The 15,173-nt window shown below is 45.0% G+C and overlaps 1 protein-coding gene across 1 annotated transcript in view; it reads right to left on the reverse strand.

The window, feature by feature from the left end:
- Positions 1-315: 315 nt before the first annotated feature.
- The window catches only part of Twsg1 (twisted gastrulation BMP signaling modulator 1), a 40,397-nt gene continuing 25,539 nt past the window's right edge, over positions 316-15,173 (reverse strand). Inside the window, exons 3-5 of the mRNA XM_059278152.1 lie at positions 11,192-11,291; positions 2,157-2,423; positions 316-1,016 (exon numbers count right to left, since the gene is read on the reverse strand). Coding sequence (XP_059134135.1) covers positions 835-1,016; positions 2,157-2,423; positions 11,192-11,291 — 549 coding nt within the window. The 3' untranslated portion in view covers positions 316-834. The remainder of the gene's footprint in view (positions 1,017-2,156; positions 2,424-11,191; positions 11,292-15,173) is intronic.

Genomic DNA, 15,173 nt, shown 5'->3' on the forward strand with positions numbered 1-15,173 from the left:
ACTCACTTGCCTATATCCACACATCAGCACTGTGGATGGGAGTGGAAGGTTAGGTCTAAATTGCTGTCAGCATAAGTGCTACAGGACAGATTTCACCATGTGAGAGGTTTAAAATGCCTTTAAATGTTTACTTTGTGTGTGTGTGTGTGTGTGTGTGTGTGTGTGTGTGTGTGTGTGTGCGTGTACGTACGCCTAGGTGCATACCTGCATGCACGTCACTGTGCAGGTATGGAGGTCAGAGGACAACTTGCGGGAGCTGGTTCTCTCCTTCCACTGTTCAGGCTCTGGGGACTGGGGAACAAGCTCAGGCACCAGGTGTGGCAGCTCACCTGCCCTAGGTACAAGTTTTCTCTTGTAAAATACAGTAAATATTGACTTTCTAAGACCAATGTAAAATGGTTTGAAATTAAGCTTCTACAGCGGCTTGAATGGGAGTTCGAATTCTGTACTGCACTACTGACTCTCTTTATATGAAACAGATAAGCAATCCAAGGCACGGTTAGGAAAGGTGTGAGCATAGAGACCTGGTGTCCTAGGACTTCCTGTTAACAGTCTTCTCTATCACTTTCCAAACAAAAGCACGAGTCTTTCTTCAGATCTTCAGATCTCCCAGGACTCCTCTGCACCCTGATTCTCATATGACTGAAGGTCTACTGTATCCAACAGAAGAGACATACACAAATAGGCAGCAAACATACAAAGTGCAGTTCTAATCATATAATTTAACACGGTCCTAGCATGCCTCACTCGTACTTCTGCACACTTAGTGACTTATGAGCAATGTCACGTCCTCCTGTTAACTGAACTGCTTTGGTTTGCATTTCTTCTCCTTCTTTAAAACATGCAGTTCATACACTTGACTGTTTTGCTGCCATAGTCGATACACTCGGGACCGATGCACTCACAGCAGGCGTTATGAAACCAGCGGTACTTGGACGCTCCCATGGACTCACAGGATATTTTACACTGGTGTATGGACATGCAGTCATCAAAATAAACCACCGTGCACATGTGCTCTGAAAAACAAAAGAAACGCAGATTTCAGCGTGAACAAGAAGAGTTCTGGCACTCAGTTAAGTAATGCGAGCAGTTATTTTCTTAGTTCTCTTATTGCCGATCAGCAAATGACAAAAATGAGGAAAAAAAAAAAAGACCTTCATGCCGGGTGGTGGTGGCGCACGCCTTTAGTCCCAGCACTCAGGAGGCAGAGGCAGGAGGATCTCTGTGAGTTCGAGGCCAGCCTGGTTTATAGAGCAAGATCCAGGACAGGCACCAAAACTACACAGAGAAACCCTGTCCATGGAAAAAAAAAAAAAAAAGGGAGTTCAAATGATAGTGTCTGCACATACTTCATCTAATGCTTTAAGACACAGCTGCAAGCCACGTGTGGTGCATACAGCCGTAGTCCCAGAGGGAGGACTGCCGCAAGTTCAAGACCAGCCTGGTCTACATCTCAGACCTTGTCTCAAAAAACTAAAAGAAAAGCCACAGCAATTGTATTTTCACAAATGCCTATTCTTCTGCTATAAACTGTATTGAAAACATTACTTTATCATAGTTATAAGCTCTTTATACTCCACAATTACGACACGATCTATTCTCACTAGTAAATGTTCTTTGCTATGATTCTCAGATAGTAATCAACAATTATACCTGGAATCGAGATGTTTGTAATACCAATTTGTCTGTAACACTTTAACTGATGGCAACAAGAAGTAAAACCCGTCCTGTAGAAGCCCAACCTGGTCTACCCAGAATCCATAGCGGAAGGGACAGAACTGACTCCTCAACATTGTCCTATGACCTCCACAAGTGCCACGGTGTGTGTGCCAACACTCAGAAGCATATACGAATACAACAACAAAATAAAAATTAATTAGTTGATGATGTTGGCATCATTTGCAAACACCTAACTTATGAGGACCTTTGACAGTCACATGACAGCAAGCACAAATGCCATGTAATAAAGAACAGTTAAAGTCTGATTCAAATAAATAGCAGAACTAGGAAGTCATTCATCTTCCGACAGTCTCCATGCTGATGTGTCTCCTCATCTACCATCTATTTAAGACTACACAAATCCAAACTTCAAAGCTGCTCCAGAAGATAACCTACTGCAGTGTGTCACAGGGCAGGCCACAGAGTGGAACAGGTACCTTTGTCACTGGGATAAGGGGCGTGAACATTGTTGCTGGGAACAGACACATTTTGGTGGTGAGGCTGGTTCACAGTTTCTAAAAAGGAAACTAGGTTTTCATGGTGTGAGAGCTCTTCTGCCACAGGGAAGGAGACGATGTTCCAGTTCAGCTGGGTGTCTCCCTCAGTGAGCGCTCTGAACAGGGAAGGGATGGGCTCGTGCAGCTCCTCCACTGTGCTCTTGGAAGTGGGAGGTGTGTCGCTGTAATTCCGAGGGTTACACATGCCTGGGAAGACAGGAAGAACCAAAGTTTACTTTCCTCACCCATTATAACATTTCGGGGGGTTGCTAACTCCATGGAATGAAGGCTCTGTATGTTAACACTGTGATTTCTAGCATTACGAGTGCATGTTTTCCAGCCTTTTGTCCCCTGAAAGAACAAAAAGTATGAGAACCACCCACCGAACAAACCAAGGTTCCAAACTACCTCCACTCACAGGACTCCGGGAGTGTGATTCCAGGGCTTTGGATGCACAAATACACAGTGAGCCAGGAATACACACAATACATGTGCGTGCGTGCTTATGTGTGTGTGTGTGTGCGTGCGTGCGTGCGTGCGTGTGTATAAGACATGGAAGGCAATGTGAAGACATGGAATGTCAACTTTCACTGACTCAATCAACAGTGTGAGCATGGAAGCGGGGTGCCAAGGCTTGGGATACAGCCCAGTTGCTAGAACGCTACGCGGCCCTCAATTGCACACCTGCAATCCCAGGCTGGTGGCACATCCACAGCCAGGAAGCAGAGTGAACAGAAGTGGGACTGTGCTATCACACCTCAGGCTTGCCCCAGTGTCCCACTTCTTCAGCAGTGCCACCTCCTAAGGTCCCCAAGGCACCATCAGCTGGGACCAAGTATTCAGACACATGAGCAGTGGGACATTTCACATTCAAACCACAACACCAAGGATGACGTGAGCTTCCAATGCTCCACCGCTGTCCCTTGTGTGCTGAGATTACAGGTGTGGGTGAAAACAGCTGGTCTGTGAGGTGCTGGGGATCAGGCCTAGGGCCTTGCGTACACCAGGTGGGCACTCCCTGTACATCATACTTTAAAAGCACAATTATGATTCTTTTTTTTGTTTAATATCTGTTAGGTCTAATATGGAGTTTCATGCCTCTCTCGAGTAAATGCTTAAAAAGTTAAGCCAAAATTTATAACTTCTCAAATTTCATAAATTCAGAGAGGAGAAAAGTATCTCTTCATTTTTTTACATTTTCTTAAAGAATTTGGCAAGAGCTGAGTAGAATAATGTGTATTTCTCTCATAAAATGTAAGAAATCTGAACTTAACAATTAGACTGTGCCACAGAGTCAGAGATTAAAAGATCAAGTGTGAACACTTTAATCTCAGTGAGGAAACAGACCCAGATAAAGAAAACGTCTTGTCTACTGTTACATACCCCAGGGCCAGAGCCACAGCCATGGCTCACTCTGCCTTCCTGCTCACCGTTCTGACAAGCACATGCTCAGGCAGCCCCAGTGCGCGGGCAGCAGGAACCCGTGGACTGTGGACAGCTCACAAGGCTCTGCCAGAGTCTCTGAGTGGAGCTAGCAACCAGAAACGAAAAGGCCATGGCTGACTTCAAAAGTCAGACTTCACACGCCAGTACTTACTATCAGAAAGCTCATCACAAAAAATTCAGTTTGTGTATTTAACCAACTCCGGACAAAAAAATTTAAATAATATTGCATTAAAACCAGGACATGGAGGGACTGCTTAGGTAAGACAGAGTACAGGAACTGCCTCTTGGAAACACTACAAAGGAACAGAGCTGGGCTGATAAAGGACCGATTTTATTTTGAAAAGAAAAAGAAAACCACCAGTGCCCACAAAGGTGACAGGACAAAGAGAAGGCACCGACAGAACTGAGGGGGACAAGGAGGGACAGGCAGCAACTGCACCTCTGACACCTGGGGTGGGAAGGGGTGGGGCTGCAGGCCGTCACAAGCTCTTAGAGCAGGACTGGAGTTGGGGACCTCGGGAGTGGAGACCTCCTAAGTTAGAAGCTTCCCAAGGAAGGATGCAGAGATGCAGGTCAGCACTAGAGGCACACAGGCGGCATGCCTCTGCCTCAGGTCACAGCTGCCGAAGAGACTGATGGCTGAAACAGCAGAGATGACAGAGAATCTAAAATCTCCTTCTAAAACCCACCAGTGATCCCGGGGGAGTCTGAACAAGCGGATGAGTGAGGGAGGAAGTCACGGGCCAGGATTTTAAAAAGCAGTGTGCATGAGAGCGGCAGGGAGTTGAACGGGAAATTCAGCGTGAGAACGGAAATTTTCAAAAAACTAAAACAAACCCAGCAAATATTGGTAACAAAATCTCAACAATTCAAGTAAGAATATTATGGAAAGCATTATCAACAGACTACTAAATCAAACAGAAGGATGAATATTAGGGATGGTGGGCAAGGATGACAAAATACTGTGTCAGGCAGCAGAGTATCAACAAAGACAAAGAGCATATTGTTTACTGCTCCTCCTTCTCCTCTCGTGTGAGTGTGTGTGTGTGTGTGTGTGTGTGTGTGTGTGTGTGTGTGTGTATGTTCTATACAGTTCAGGCTTGCCTTGAATTCACTATGTAGCCCAAGTTGGCCTCACATTTTTGGCCATCCTCTTGTCTCAGTCTCCCAAGTGCTGGAATTATGGTATATGCCATCATGGTCAGTTGGAAAGATATATTTCAAGTTCTGAGAGTGAAGTCTGTTAAGTCCAGCAAACTCATCTTTTAAAGTGAAGAAATGAATGAAACCATCTAGGATAAGGACAAACTAAGCAATTCACGACCACTAAGCTGGAGTTACTTAAAGGAACCTCACGCCCACTGTATCCAGGTGCCACAACTCCTTATCCACTGATCTGCTGACAGACATCTGGGCCGTCCCCACATCTGGGCAGTGCTTTAACAGCCTGATACACATGCACCTCTGTGGTACTCAGCTTAGGACTGCTGGACACAGAACAAAGCTTCAGCATTTCTTGAGAAAATATTATGCTTCTCAAACACATGTTTGGAGGTCAGAAGGCCCAGTGTCTCCTCAGAGGAGAGCTTCCCAGAGCCTTTTCTCCTGGCCTCAGCCAGGACAGTCTGTCTCCCAGTCGCCGCCATGGCTGTTTTCCAAGGGTACTTAACTGAACTCTCAGTCAGAGCTCCTACTGCTCTTTCCTCCATGTTCTTCTCGTTGCTTGTCTGCCCTGTTCTGTTTCACTGGTCTCTGTTACTCCTTTTAAAGAATGGTGTGCGATGTCTTTTTTTCTCTCTCTTGAATGAAAAATGTAAATTTTCTTTTTTAAAAGACATAAAAGCTGGGAGTGGTGGTGTACACCTTTGATCTCAGCATTCAGGAGGTAGAGATAGAGATCTCTGAACTCCAAGCCAGCCTGGTCTACACAGTAAGACCCTGTCTAAAAAAGGACAAAGGTACAAAAAGGACTATGTCAGGAGAAGACCAGTAGGAGCGTGGAGGGCAAGAGAGGGTGTCAGAGGTGGTAAACATGATGAAAGTATATTACATACATGTATGAAAATCTCACAATGTGCTGCGGACCGCAGGAATATATCATAAGAACTCAGCTGGTTATGGCAAAGCCACTACCTGGAGGAATCGGGGAATTCCTCCAGAGGAAGCCAAATCCCAAGGAGTTTTTGGTGTTACTTGGCTTGTTATATATCAGCTGTATTCTGTTATGAAAGTCATGTGTGCCTTCATAGTTTTCCCAATTGACTTTTCCCTAAGAAGGGCTAACAGTGTGGACTGATCACTCTCTGGACATACACATTCCAGGTATTTGGAGAACAGCCTCAGGAAAGGCTTTCTCTGGAATCAGATATCTCCCTTGGCCACTTTCAAGGACTAACAGTAATAACAGTCCACATGCAAGTCTTCTGATTTAAGGTCAATTCCACAAGAAGACACCGCCTAGGTCAGGTGCAATTCAGCTCGGACCCTCCTTTCTTACAGCCTTACTAACTTTATAGACCACTAACTCCTTACCTAACCACTTCTAGGAATATTTAGATAACTTTCTGTGCTGACAGCTATGCTCAGCCAGAACCCCAGTTCAAGCCTCCCTGTAATTATCATTATTGGCAGCATCCGGCCAGGTCCATCACCGGATGGAGGAAAGTACCTTATCAGAGATACCTCTGTATTCTCTAAGAACAGACTTAACCATCCAGGCTACATGTTTGAGAAGGCCTGGCGGATGTGTCAATTAAGCCTTACTTCCTCCTTTCCCAAACCTTACCTCTAGTTCCAGATCTCCCTTTAACTATCACCAGAGGCATCCAGCTGTACACAGGTTGCCTAGCAACTGAGCACACTTTCCCCCACCCTGCAGAAAAACAGCAGATAGCTTGGACAGATAGGAGCCACAGGAAAAAAGAAGACAGTTTTATTTTCTCCCATTGACCTGGCAACTTATAGATTCTTAACATTTTCTACTAATCACGTTTAAGACTATAGTTGAGCACATAAGATTCCCTCTTCTTAGATACTACCCGAATTTAGCCTTTAGTTAATTCATTTCCCCATTGGTCACTTCCCTTTGGGGTTGCAAATGATAATTAACGGTTATTGGCTCCCTATGTGATTCTTATCACCCTTCCATTTGACCCTGGAAGCCTGGCTTTATATACCAGGACTTCCAGGGCACGGAGAGTCAGAGAAGAGAAAAGAGTATGGGAGAACTAGATGGGCAAGAACTTGAGAGGAGCAAACTGAGATGGGGAAGAACTAGATTGAAGGGCTAGAAGAGAGTACTAGAGGAACGTGATGGAAGATGAGGAAGAGCCAGATGAGGAAGTACTAGCTGGGGAAGAAAAAGTTGAGGAAGAATGAGATGAGGAGAGAAAAGGAGATGGGAGAAAAGATGATATGGGAAGGAACAAGATGGATGAGAACCTAGAAGGGGCAGAACTAGATGAAGGAATTACGATAGAACCTAGAGGGGACCGCAGACAAGTGTAGAGAGAAATCAGGCTAGAAATGAACTAAATACGAGAGCAGAATATAAGCTTGTAACTGACTCAGAAGAATAAAGTGTATGGACTAAGGAGTTTCGTGTACATAGATTCATTTCTTCTCATCAAAGATTAATTATCAGCTGGTTGTAGATTCTTCCCGGACCCTGGGAGGGGACTGTCGAGGGGCTGGACCCCTGTAGTCCCCGATAACAATGAAACTCTTTGTTTGAAAAAATGGTGAGTATGACATTCTGTCTTACATGTCTACAAAACAGGGTCACAGATTCAGCAATACTGAATTGTCTGAGGGCAGCGTGGACTTATATAATTATTTTATTTTATTTTATTTTTTTAAAGGCACCATGGCACCTTGTGAACATTTTTTTTCTTTTTCTTTTTTAAAGATTTATTTATTTATTGTGTATACAGTGTTCTGCCTGCATGACAGAAGAGGGCACCAGATCTCATTACAGATGGTTGTGAGCCACCATGTGGTTGCTGGGATTTGAACTCAGGACCTCTAGAAGAGCAGTCAGTGCTCTTAACTGCTGAGCCAGTTATTATATAACTCTCCAGCCCTTATTATATAATTATAATCATATATATTTCTTGGACATGCACTCTGCTGCCTTCCTCCATCCCTCCCTCTCCTCTTTTTTTGTCTCCCTTCCTTCTATATCCTCTCCTCCCTCTCTCCCACACTGATTTCAAACTTGTGAAGCTTCAGGTTCCAACCTCAGCCTTCCATGCTGTAGGCTGTAGGCATCACCACATTCATGCATTATTTATCCTAAAATCTTTTAGAATATTCTTTAACTTGAAAGCTATAAATTTTTATAAAGGCTTATCTAGATGTAAGGCTTTCTTTAAAAATTGCTCAGCATTCTGGGGGGCCTTTCAACCTAAAGACCCCACCCCAGCACTGGGAGATTTTCACTTTCCTCCTTCCTTTTCCTTTTCTCCTTTTTCTTCCTTCTCCTCTTCCTCTTCCTCCCCTTCTTCTTCTTGGTATTTAGAGACAGGGTTTCTCTGTGTAGCCCTGGCTGTCCTGGATCTCGCTCTGTAGACCAGGCTGGCCTCGAACTCACAGAGATCTGCCTGACTCTGCCTCCTGAGTGCCAGGATTAAAGGTGTGCACCACCATGCCTGGCTGATTTTTTTTTCCTCCATTTTAAATATTTCTTTTTCTGAGTATCCTGTTATACTTCCTATTTGTTTGTTCGATAGTCCATGACATTCTAATATTTATATTTATTTTATGATCTTATGTGTATGGATGTTTTGGCCTGCAGTTGTGAGATCTGCGCACCACATGCATGCAGTGCCAATTGAGGCCAGAAGAGGGCATTGGAACCCCTTGAACTGGAATTATGGATGGTTGTGAGCTGCCATGTGGGTGCTGAGAACTGAACCCAGGTCTTCTGGAAGAAAAGCAGGGGCTCTGAGCCATCTCTCCATCCCCCAAATCCTGATATTATTTTCAATCCTTTTTAATTAATATTTTTTGAGTCATATTGAAACAAATGTGTTTTGCAATTGTTTTTTATAATACAGGTATATTTTCTCAAAAAGATAATCAGTTAAAGACAGGCTTCCTGACGGGTAGTAATGGCCCACACTTTTAATCCCAGTGCTCAGGAGGCAGAGGCAGATGGATTTTGAGGCCAGCCTGGTCTACAGAGTGAGTTCTAGGACAGGATAGCCAGAGCTGTTACACAGAGAAACCTTGTCTTGAAAAACCAAAAAACAAACAAAAAAACTCAAAACCCCCAAAACAAAAAAAGAGTATAATGTGGTTAGAGTGGTAAAGAAATCAGAGACAAAGGGCTAACTGAGGTGTCTATGAACACATCAAAGTAGATGCTGGCCATCTCTCCCAGGACCACTTGGTACCTCTGGGTCCTCCAAGGGGCTGGGCTTCTACTTCCTTCCCTCCAGCCTGATCCCTACAAAACTCAACCATATGGCTAAGCTGGTCACTTGGCCCCCGGGCTGCCTCGGCTGCCTCATTCTTCCTCTCCCTGCCCATCTCTCCCCTCGTGGTACCGTTTAGTCTGCTGGTCATGCTCAGCTGGACTCGTCCCTCTGCCTGCTTTCTCTCTTACATCTACAATAAAAACCTTCTCTGCACTTCAGAAGGAGTCATGGCCTCCTCCTTTTATTTCATCCTTTCATTCAGATAAGATGTAAGTTCTCAGCTATCACTCCAGCGCCATGTCTGCCTGCCTGCTGCCACGTTCCGCCCACCACGATGTTCACGCCTCTGACCCTCGGGAACTGGGAGCCTCCAAATTAAATGCTTTCTTTTGTAAGTTGACTTGGTCATGGTGTTTTGTCACAGCAATAGAAAAGCAAGTAAAACTCTTTCTCCCTCTGTGTGTGTGTGTGTGTGTGAGAGAGAGAGAGAGAGAGAGAGAGAGAGAGAGAGATTATCCTTTGTTCTCATTCACTCCTCTTCCCAGTGCCTACTCCAGAACCTCCTCACTGCTCTGCACGTTCTCTTTGTTCCCTCTCTTTTGCTTTACTATTACATGCACTCCATTACGCTCTCCATTTCTCACTTCCCATACGTATCTTCTTTTCTCTCCCAATTTTGTTTCTACCTTCATCATCTATAAGCACACACACACACATGCACACACACTCATGACCATGCCTAGTTTAGTGGTCCTTCTTAAAGTCTAACTCAGTATTTCTTTTAATGGTTTATTTACTTGATTTCAAAGACAGTGCAGCAGGCCACAGGAATATGAAATAGAAGTCCAGCTGTATAAGATAAAGCTATACCTAGAAGGATCAAGGAATTCTTCTGGAGGAAGCCATATATCAAGGAATATTTGGTGTTATTTGGCTTTTAATATGTCAGCTGTTTCTTGCTATGAATTTCTTGTACTCATAATTTCTCCAAGAACTTATAACAGTGTGAGTGGACCATTCCTTGGGCATATACACTCAAAGTACTTGGATAAGTTCAGGTAGACAAGGCTTTCTGTCTCCAGGCTCACTGCTCTCTTTTTAGCATTTGAATTGGATATCTGCCTTCTGCAAATATCCCCTTTAGCTAACATCCAAAGATAGGACCAGCTCCCAACAAAGCATCCAAGAACAAGCAACCTGGCCAGACCACACACTAGGCCCCTGAGGCCCCTGAATTAAGGTAAAATATTCATTTGGAGACACAACCTGGCTCCTAGGCCAAGCGCCTGTCTCCTAGGTACATAGCTTTGCTTCTTGTACAAATCAAGCTCAGACTCTCCTTCCTCTGACAGGCCAAGTGGCATTCCAGAACAATTGACTCAGAACAAAAGGGTTTTTTGCATACCAGGTGAAGGAGGATTGAGGCAGAATTCCTAGTGCTGAGCAGAGTCATGTGGCTGGAGAAGAAAGAACAAGGCAGAGTTTTTGCAGATTGTGGGGACTGGGTCAGGTCAGGAGAGTAGGAAAGGACGGAACAAGCGTGGATGGAGGAACTGAGGACAAAGATGAGATCCATAGCAGAAGGGCTTAGTTAGGGCTGTGAGAGGACAGGAGGAGAAGGGACAGTGAGGAGCTGAATATAAGAATAGAAATAAAGTTGGGCGGTGGTGGCGCACGCCTTTAATCCCAGCACTGGGGAGACAGAGCCAGGCGGATCTCTGTGAGTTTGAAGCCAGCCTGGTCTACAGAGTGAGATCCAGGACAGGCACCAAAACTACACAGAGAAACCCTGTCTCGAAAAACCAGCAAAACAAAACAAAACAAAACAAAACAAACAAACAAAAAAAAGAAAGCAGGCTGAGCAAGCCATGAAAACAATCCAGTAAGCAGCTCCCCTCCATGGCCTCTGCATCAGCTCCTGCCTCTGGGATCCTGTTCTGACTCCCTTCAGTGATAAACCCTTGCTGTGGATGTGTAAGCTGAATAAACCTTTTCCTCCCCCAGGGGCTTTGGTCATGGTGTCACATCACATCAATGACAATCCTATCGTTTGGAGTCAAGGCTCCTGGGACTTAGGACAGTCTGGAGACTGCACTGCACACCACTTACCCACGCAGTCACAGCACTCATCCCACAGGGCCCCCAGGCACAGCATGCACTCCTTACAGCAGGGGCAGCTTCCTTCTCCAGGCCGGCACTGACAGAGCTCCTGAAAATAGACAGAATTTAAAGACCACATGTTAGAATACCTAAAACTCTCGGAGCAAAACAGTAACCCACAGTATTTTCATTATAAACATTTATTCCTGATGCAATTTTTATTCAACAACATCATTTACAGGAGCATAACTACTTTCAATGTCAAGTAGGTTTTTATTTCCTTTGGATATATACAATGAACAAAGATGTTTTTCACTTTACTTTGAAACAAAACATTTTCCTTCATAACCCACAACTTTATACCACCTCAATACATAGTTCAGCAGAAGAATGAAACCTTTTACTGCATTCACTGTCTAAGTTATCTAAAGGAAAAGCCAACTTCTGAAGCGAGCTGCGGTTCATCGGCACAGGAAGTGTGACCAAAACCATCCTCTAGGGCCTGGGAGATGGCTGGGGTTAGGAGCACTGGCTTGTCCAGAGGCCCATGTTCGGTTCCCAACACCCACAGGGTAGCTCACAACCATCTGTGACCTCAGTTAAAGGGGATTTGACACCCTCTTCTGACCCCCACAGTTCACATTACACACACACACACACACACACACACACACACACACACACACGTACATATACACTGTGGCAGTTTGTCTTAGTTAAGGTTTCTATTGCTGTGAAAAGACACCATGATCACTGCTTTTTTTTTTTTTTTTTTTTTTTTAAATTTTGGTTTTTCAAGGCAGGGCTTCTCCTTGTAGCCCTGGCTGTCCTAGAACTAGATGTGTAGACCAGGCTGGACTTGAACTCACAGAGATCCGCCTGCCTCTGACTCCTGAGTGCTGCAGGCATGCACCACCACTACTCAGCCCACAGCAACTCTTACATTTTATTGGGGTGGCCCGATTACAGTTTCAGAGGTTCAGTCCATTATCATCATGGTGGGAAGCACGGCGGTGTGCAGGCAGACAAGGTGCTGGAGCTGAGAGTGCTACATCTTGACCAGAAGGCATCAAGAAGCCATGACTCACACTGAGTGAAGCTTGAGAAAAGAGACCTCAAAGCCTGACCCCACAGTGACATATTTCCTTCAATGAGACCACACCTCCTAATAGTGTCACTCCCTTTGGGGGCCACTTTCTTTCAAACCACCACACAGTTTAATGTAATTGGTCCTCATAAGCGATAGACAGTGGCACTATTAGGATGTGTGGCCTTGTTAAAGGAAGTATGTCACTGTAGGGGTGGACTTTGAGGTCTCATATATGCTCAAGTCAGGCCCAGTGCCTCAGTTTCTTCTTATTGCCTGAACAAGATGTGGAACTCTCAGCTACCTCTCCAGCACCATGTCTGCCTGCACACAGCCATGTCCCACCATGATGATAATGGACTGAACTTCTGAACTGTAAGCCACCCATGTTTTCCTTCTGCTGTGGGATAATGCTTTTGTACACTGGTTTAATAAAATGCCGACTGGCCAGTAGCCAGGCAGGAAGTATAGGGGAGATAAGCAGACAAGAAGAATTCTGGGAAGAGGAAGGCTGAGTGAGGAGACACAAGCCAGCTGTCCAGGGAGCAGCATGTAATGGCACACAGGTAAAGTCACGGAACACGTGGCGACATATAGATGAACAGAAATGGGCTAAGTTTAAGTGTAAGAGCTAGTCAGTAGTTAGCCTGAGCTAATGGCCAAGCAGTTATAAATAATATTAAGCCTGTGTGTGATTATTTTATAAGCAGGCCATGGAACTGCAGGGCCCAGGCAGGACCGGAGAAACTTCTAGCTACACCCTTCATAAATGTTTTCCTTCACAAGAGTTGCCTTGGTTAGCTGGGCATGGTGGTGCATGCCTCTAATCCCAGCACTTGAGAGGCAGTGGCAGATGGATCTCTGAGAATTCAAGGCCAGCCCCTGTTACACAGAGAAGCTCTGTCTTGAAAAAACAAAAAACAACAGTGTGGTGATATTCTGTTTGTGTTCTGACAAATAAAACTTGCCTGGTCATCAGAGTGCAGAGCTAGCCACTAGTTAACCATAGAGGCCAGGCAGTGGTGGCACACACCTTTAATCCCTGCACTTGGGATCTCAGGCCTTTAATCCTGGTACTTGGGAGGCACACGCCTTTGATGCCAGCACTAGGGAGGAGGAAACAGGCTTCGTGGAGAGAGGAAGCAATAAAGCAGGATGGAGACAGTTTGAGGATTCCTAGTCTTTCTAGTGGCTGCTGCTCTGCTTCTCTGATCTTTCAGCATTTAACCTGATATCTGACTCCGGGTTTTTATTATTAAGACCAACTAGAATTTGCACTACACAACAACAACAACAAAAAAGGAGTTGCCGTGGGCCACGTGTCTCTTCATAGCAATAGAAATCCTAAGAAATACATAAACATAGGTAGAACACCCATATACATACAATTCTTTTTCAAAAAAACACTAGTATCCTTTTAAAATTGTTACTTGGAATATGGCCACCACAGGTACCAGACACACACACACACACACACACACACACACACACACTCACACACACACACTCACCCACGCGCATGCATCGTGTACAGACATACATATAAAACACCTTCACATATACATTAAAAAAAAAAAAACCACCAATATCTTCTTACAATTGTTAGTGTGTCGCCCGTGAAGGGGTACAAGCCTATATGGTTCCAACCCTCCAGAGGCTGAGCTAGGTGGATTGCAATTTCAAGGCCAGCCTGGGCTACATAGCAAGACTTGGTCTTAAACAAATAAAAACACATACATCAAATAGCAAGGGCCAGTGATGTTGCTTGGTAATAAAAGCACTGGCCTAGCATGACCAAGGTGCTGGGTTCAATCTCCAACACAGCAAACCTAAAAATACTATGTACAGCCCAGCAGTGGAGTGCTTGCCTAGCCAATGCTAGGTGTGCATTACATCTTCCGTCCACATACAAGGTTTTATTTTTATTGATACATTCAAACAGTGTGCTTGTCATGGAAGATTGTTTATAAGATAGTAACAAATATTTTCCCTCTTTGGACTGTAACTTCATGATCACTCCAATTATGGGGCAGGGGCTTGAAACTGAACAGATCTTCTGGGCTAGGACGATAGACTCAAGCAGACTGCATGTGACGCAATGAATAAGAAAAGCCAGGATGACAGAGAATTGACTCCTTCAAACAAACAGACTGAAAGAGAATCAGAAATAAAGGGGATGAGAGGACAGCTGAGGCAGGTGAGAAGCAGAAGAGAACTCAGAGGAAAGGAACCCCAGCTCCAGCCATGGCCTCCTAAAGAGGAGACACAGTGTAGTGAGTAGCTGTTCCAGCTTTGACCTTGAAGCACTGCCCCTAGTGAGGCAGCAGGTAACTGCTGCGCCTGCCTATGACTTTGACGTCCAAGAGAGTTATTAGCTGAAGCTGAGAAGGAATTGGCTCTAGTAGAAAAGAAAATATGAGAAGCACATGTGGCTCTTGTGAATCCAGAACTTAACTGCATTCTAGCCATATTTACCTCTAGACAATCCCCACAGGGGCAGAGGCAGGCAAAGCGGTGGCAGAGATGTGGTCGTAATAAAGACCAGAAACTGAGCTATTACCCGCTGAGGAGTTAGTGAAAACAAGGAGATTGAGAGCTTGGAACAGGGACGCCTTTAAACCCAGCACCCGGGGAAGGAGCCATCTCCGTGGGACTCAACCAGAATGGATCCGAACACTCTAAGGCCAACCCAGGGCCCAGCTGCGGATCCTGCGAAACCCAACTTGAAGGTGTTGGTGAGATTACCCTACTAAACAACCTGCTCAGCTGAGATCCATTCGGGAGAGGATTCAGAATCCTACAGTCTGCAGTCTGAGGAAACAAGATCAGCTGAGGAGTTGATGAATGAGCAAAACGTGACCTGAGAACACAAAAGAAGGCGCCGACCAGCCACCGAACCAGATC

Source organism: Peromyscus eremicus, chromosome 13, assembly GCF_949786415.1.
Source record: "Peromyscus eremicus chromosome 13, PerEre_H2_v1, whole genome shotgun sequence".
Taxonomy (NCBI): Eukaryota; Metazoa; Chordata; class Mammalia; order Rodentia; family Cricetidae; genus Peromyscus; species Peromyscus eremicus.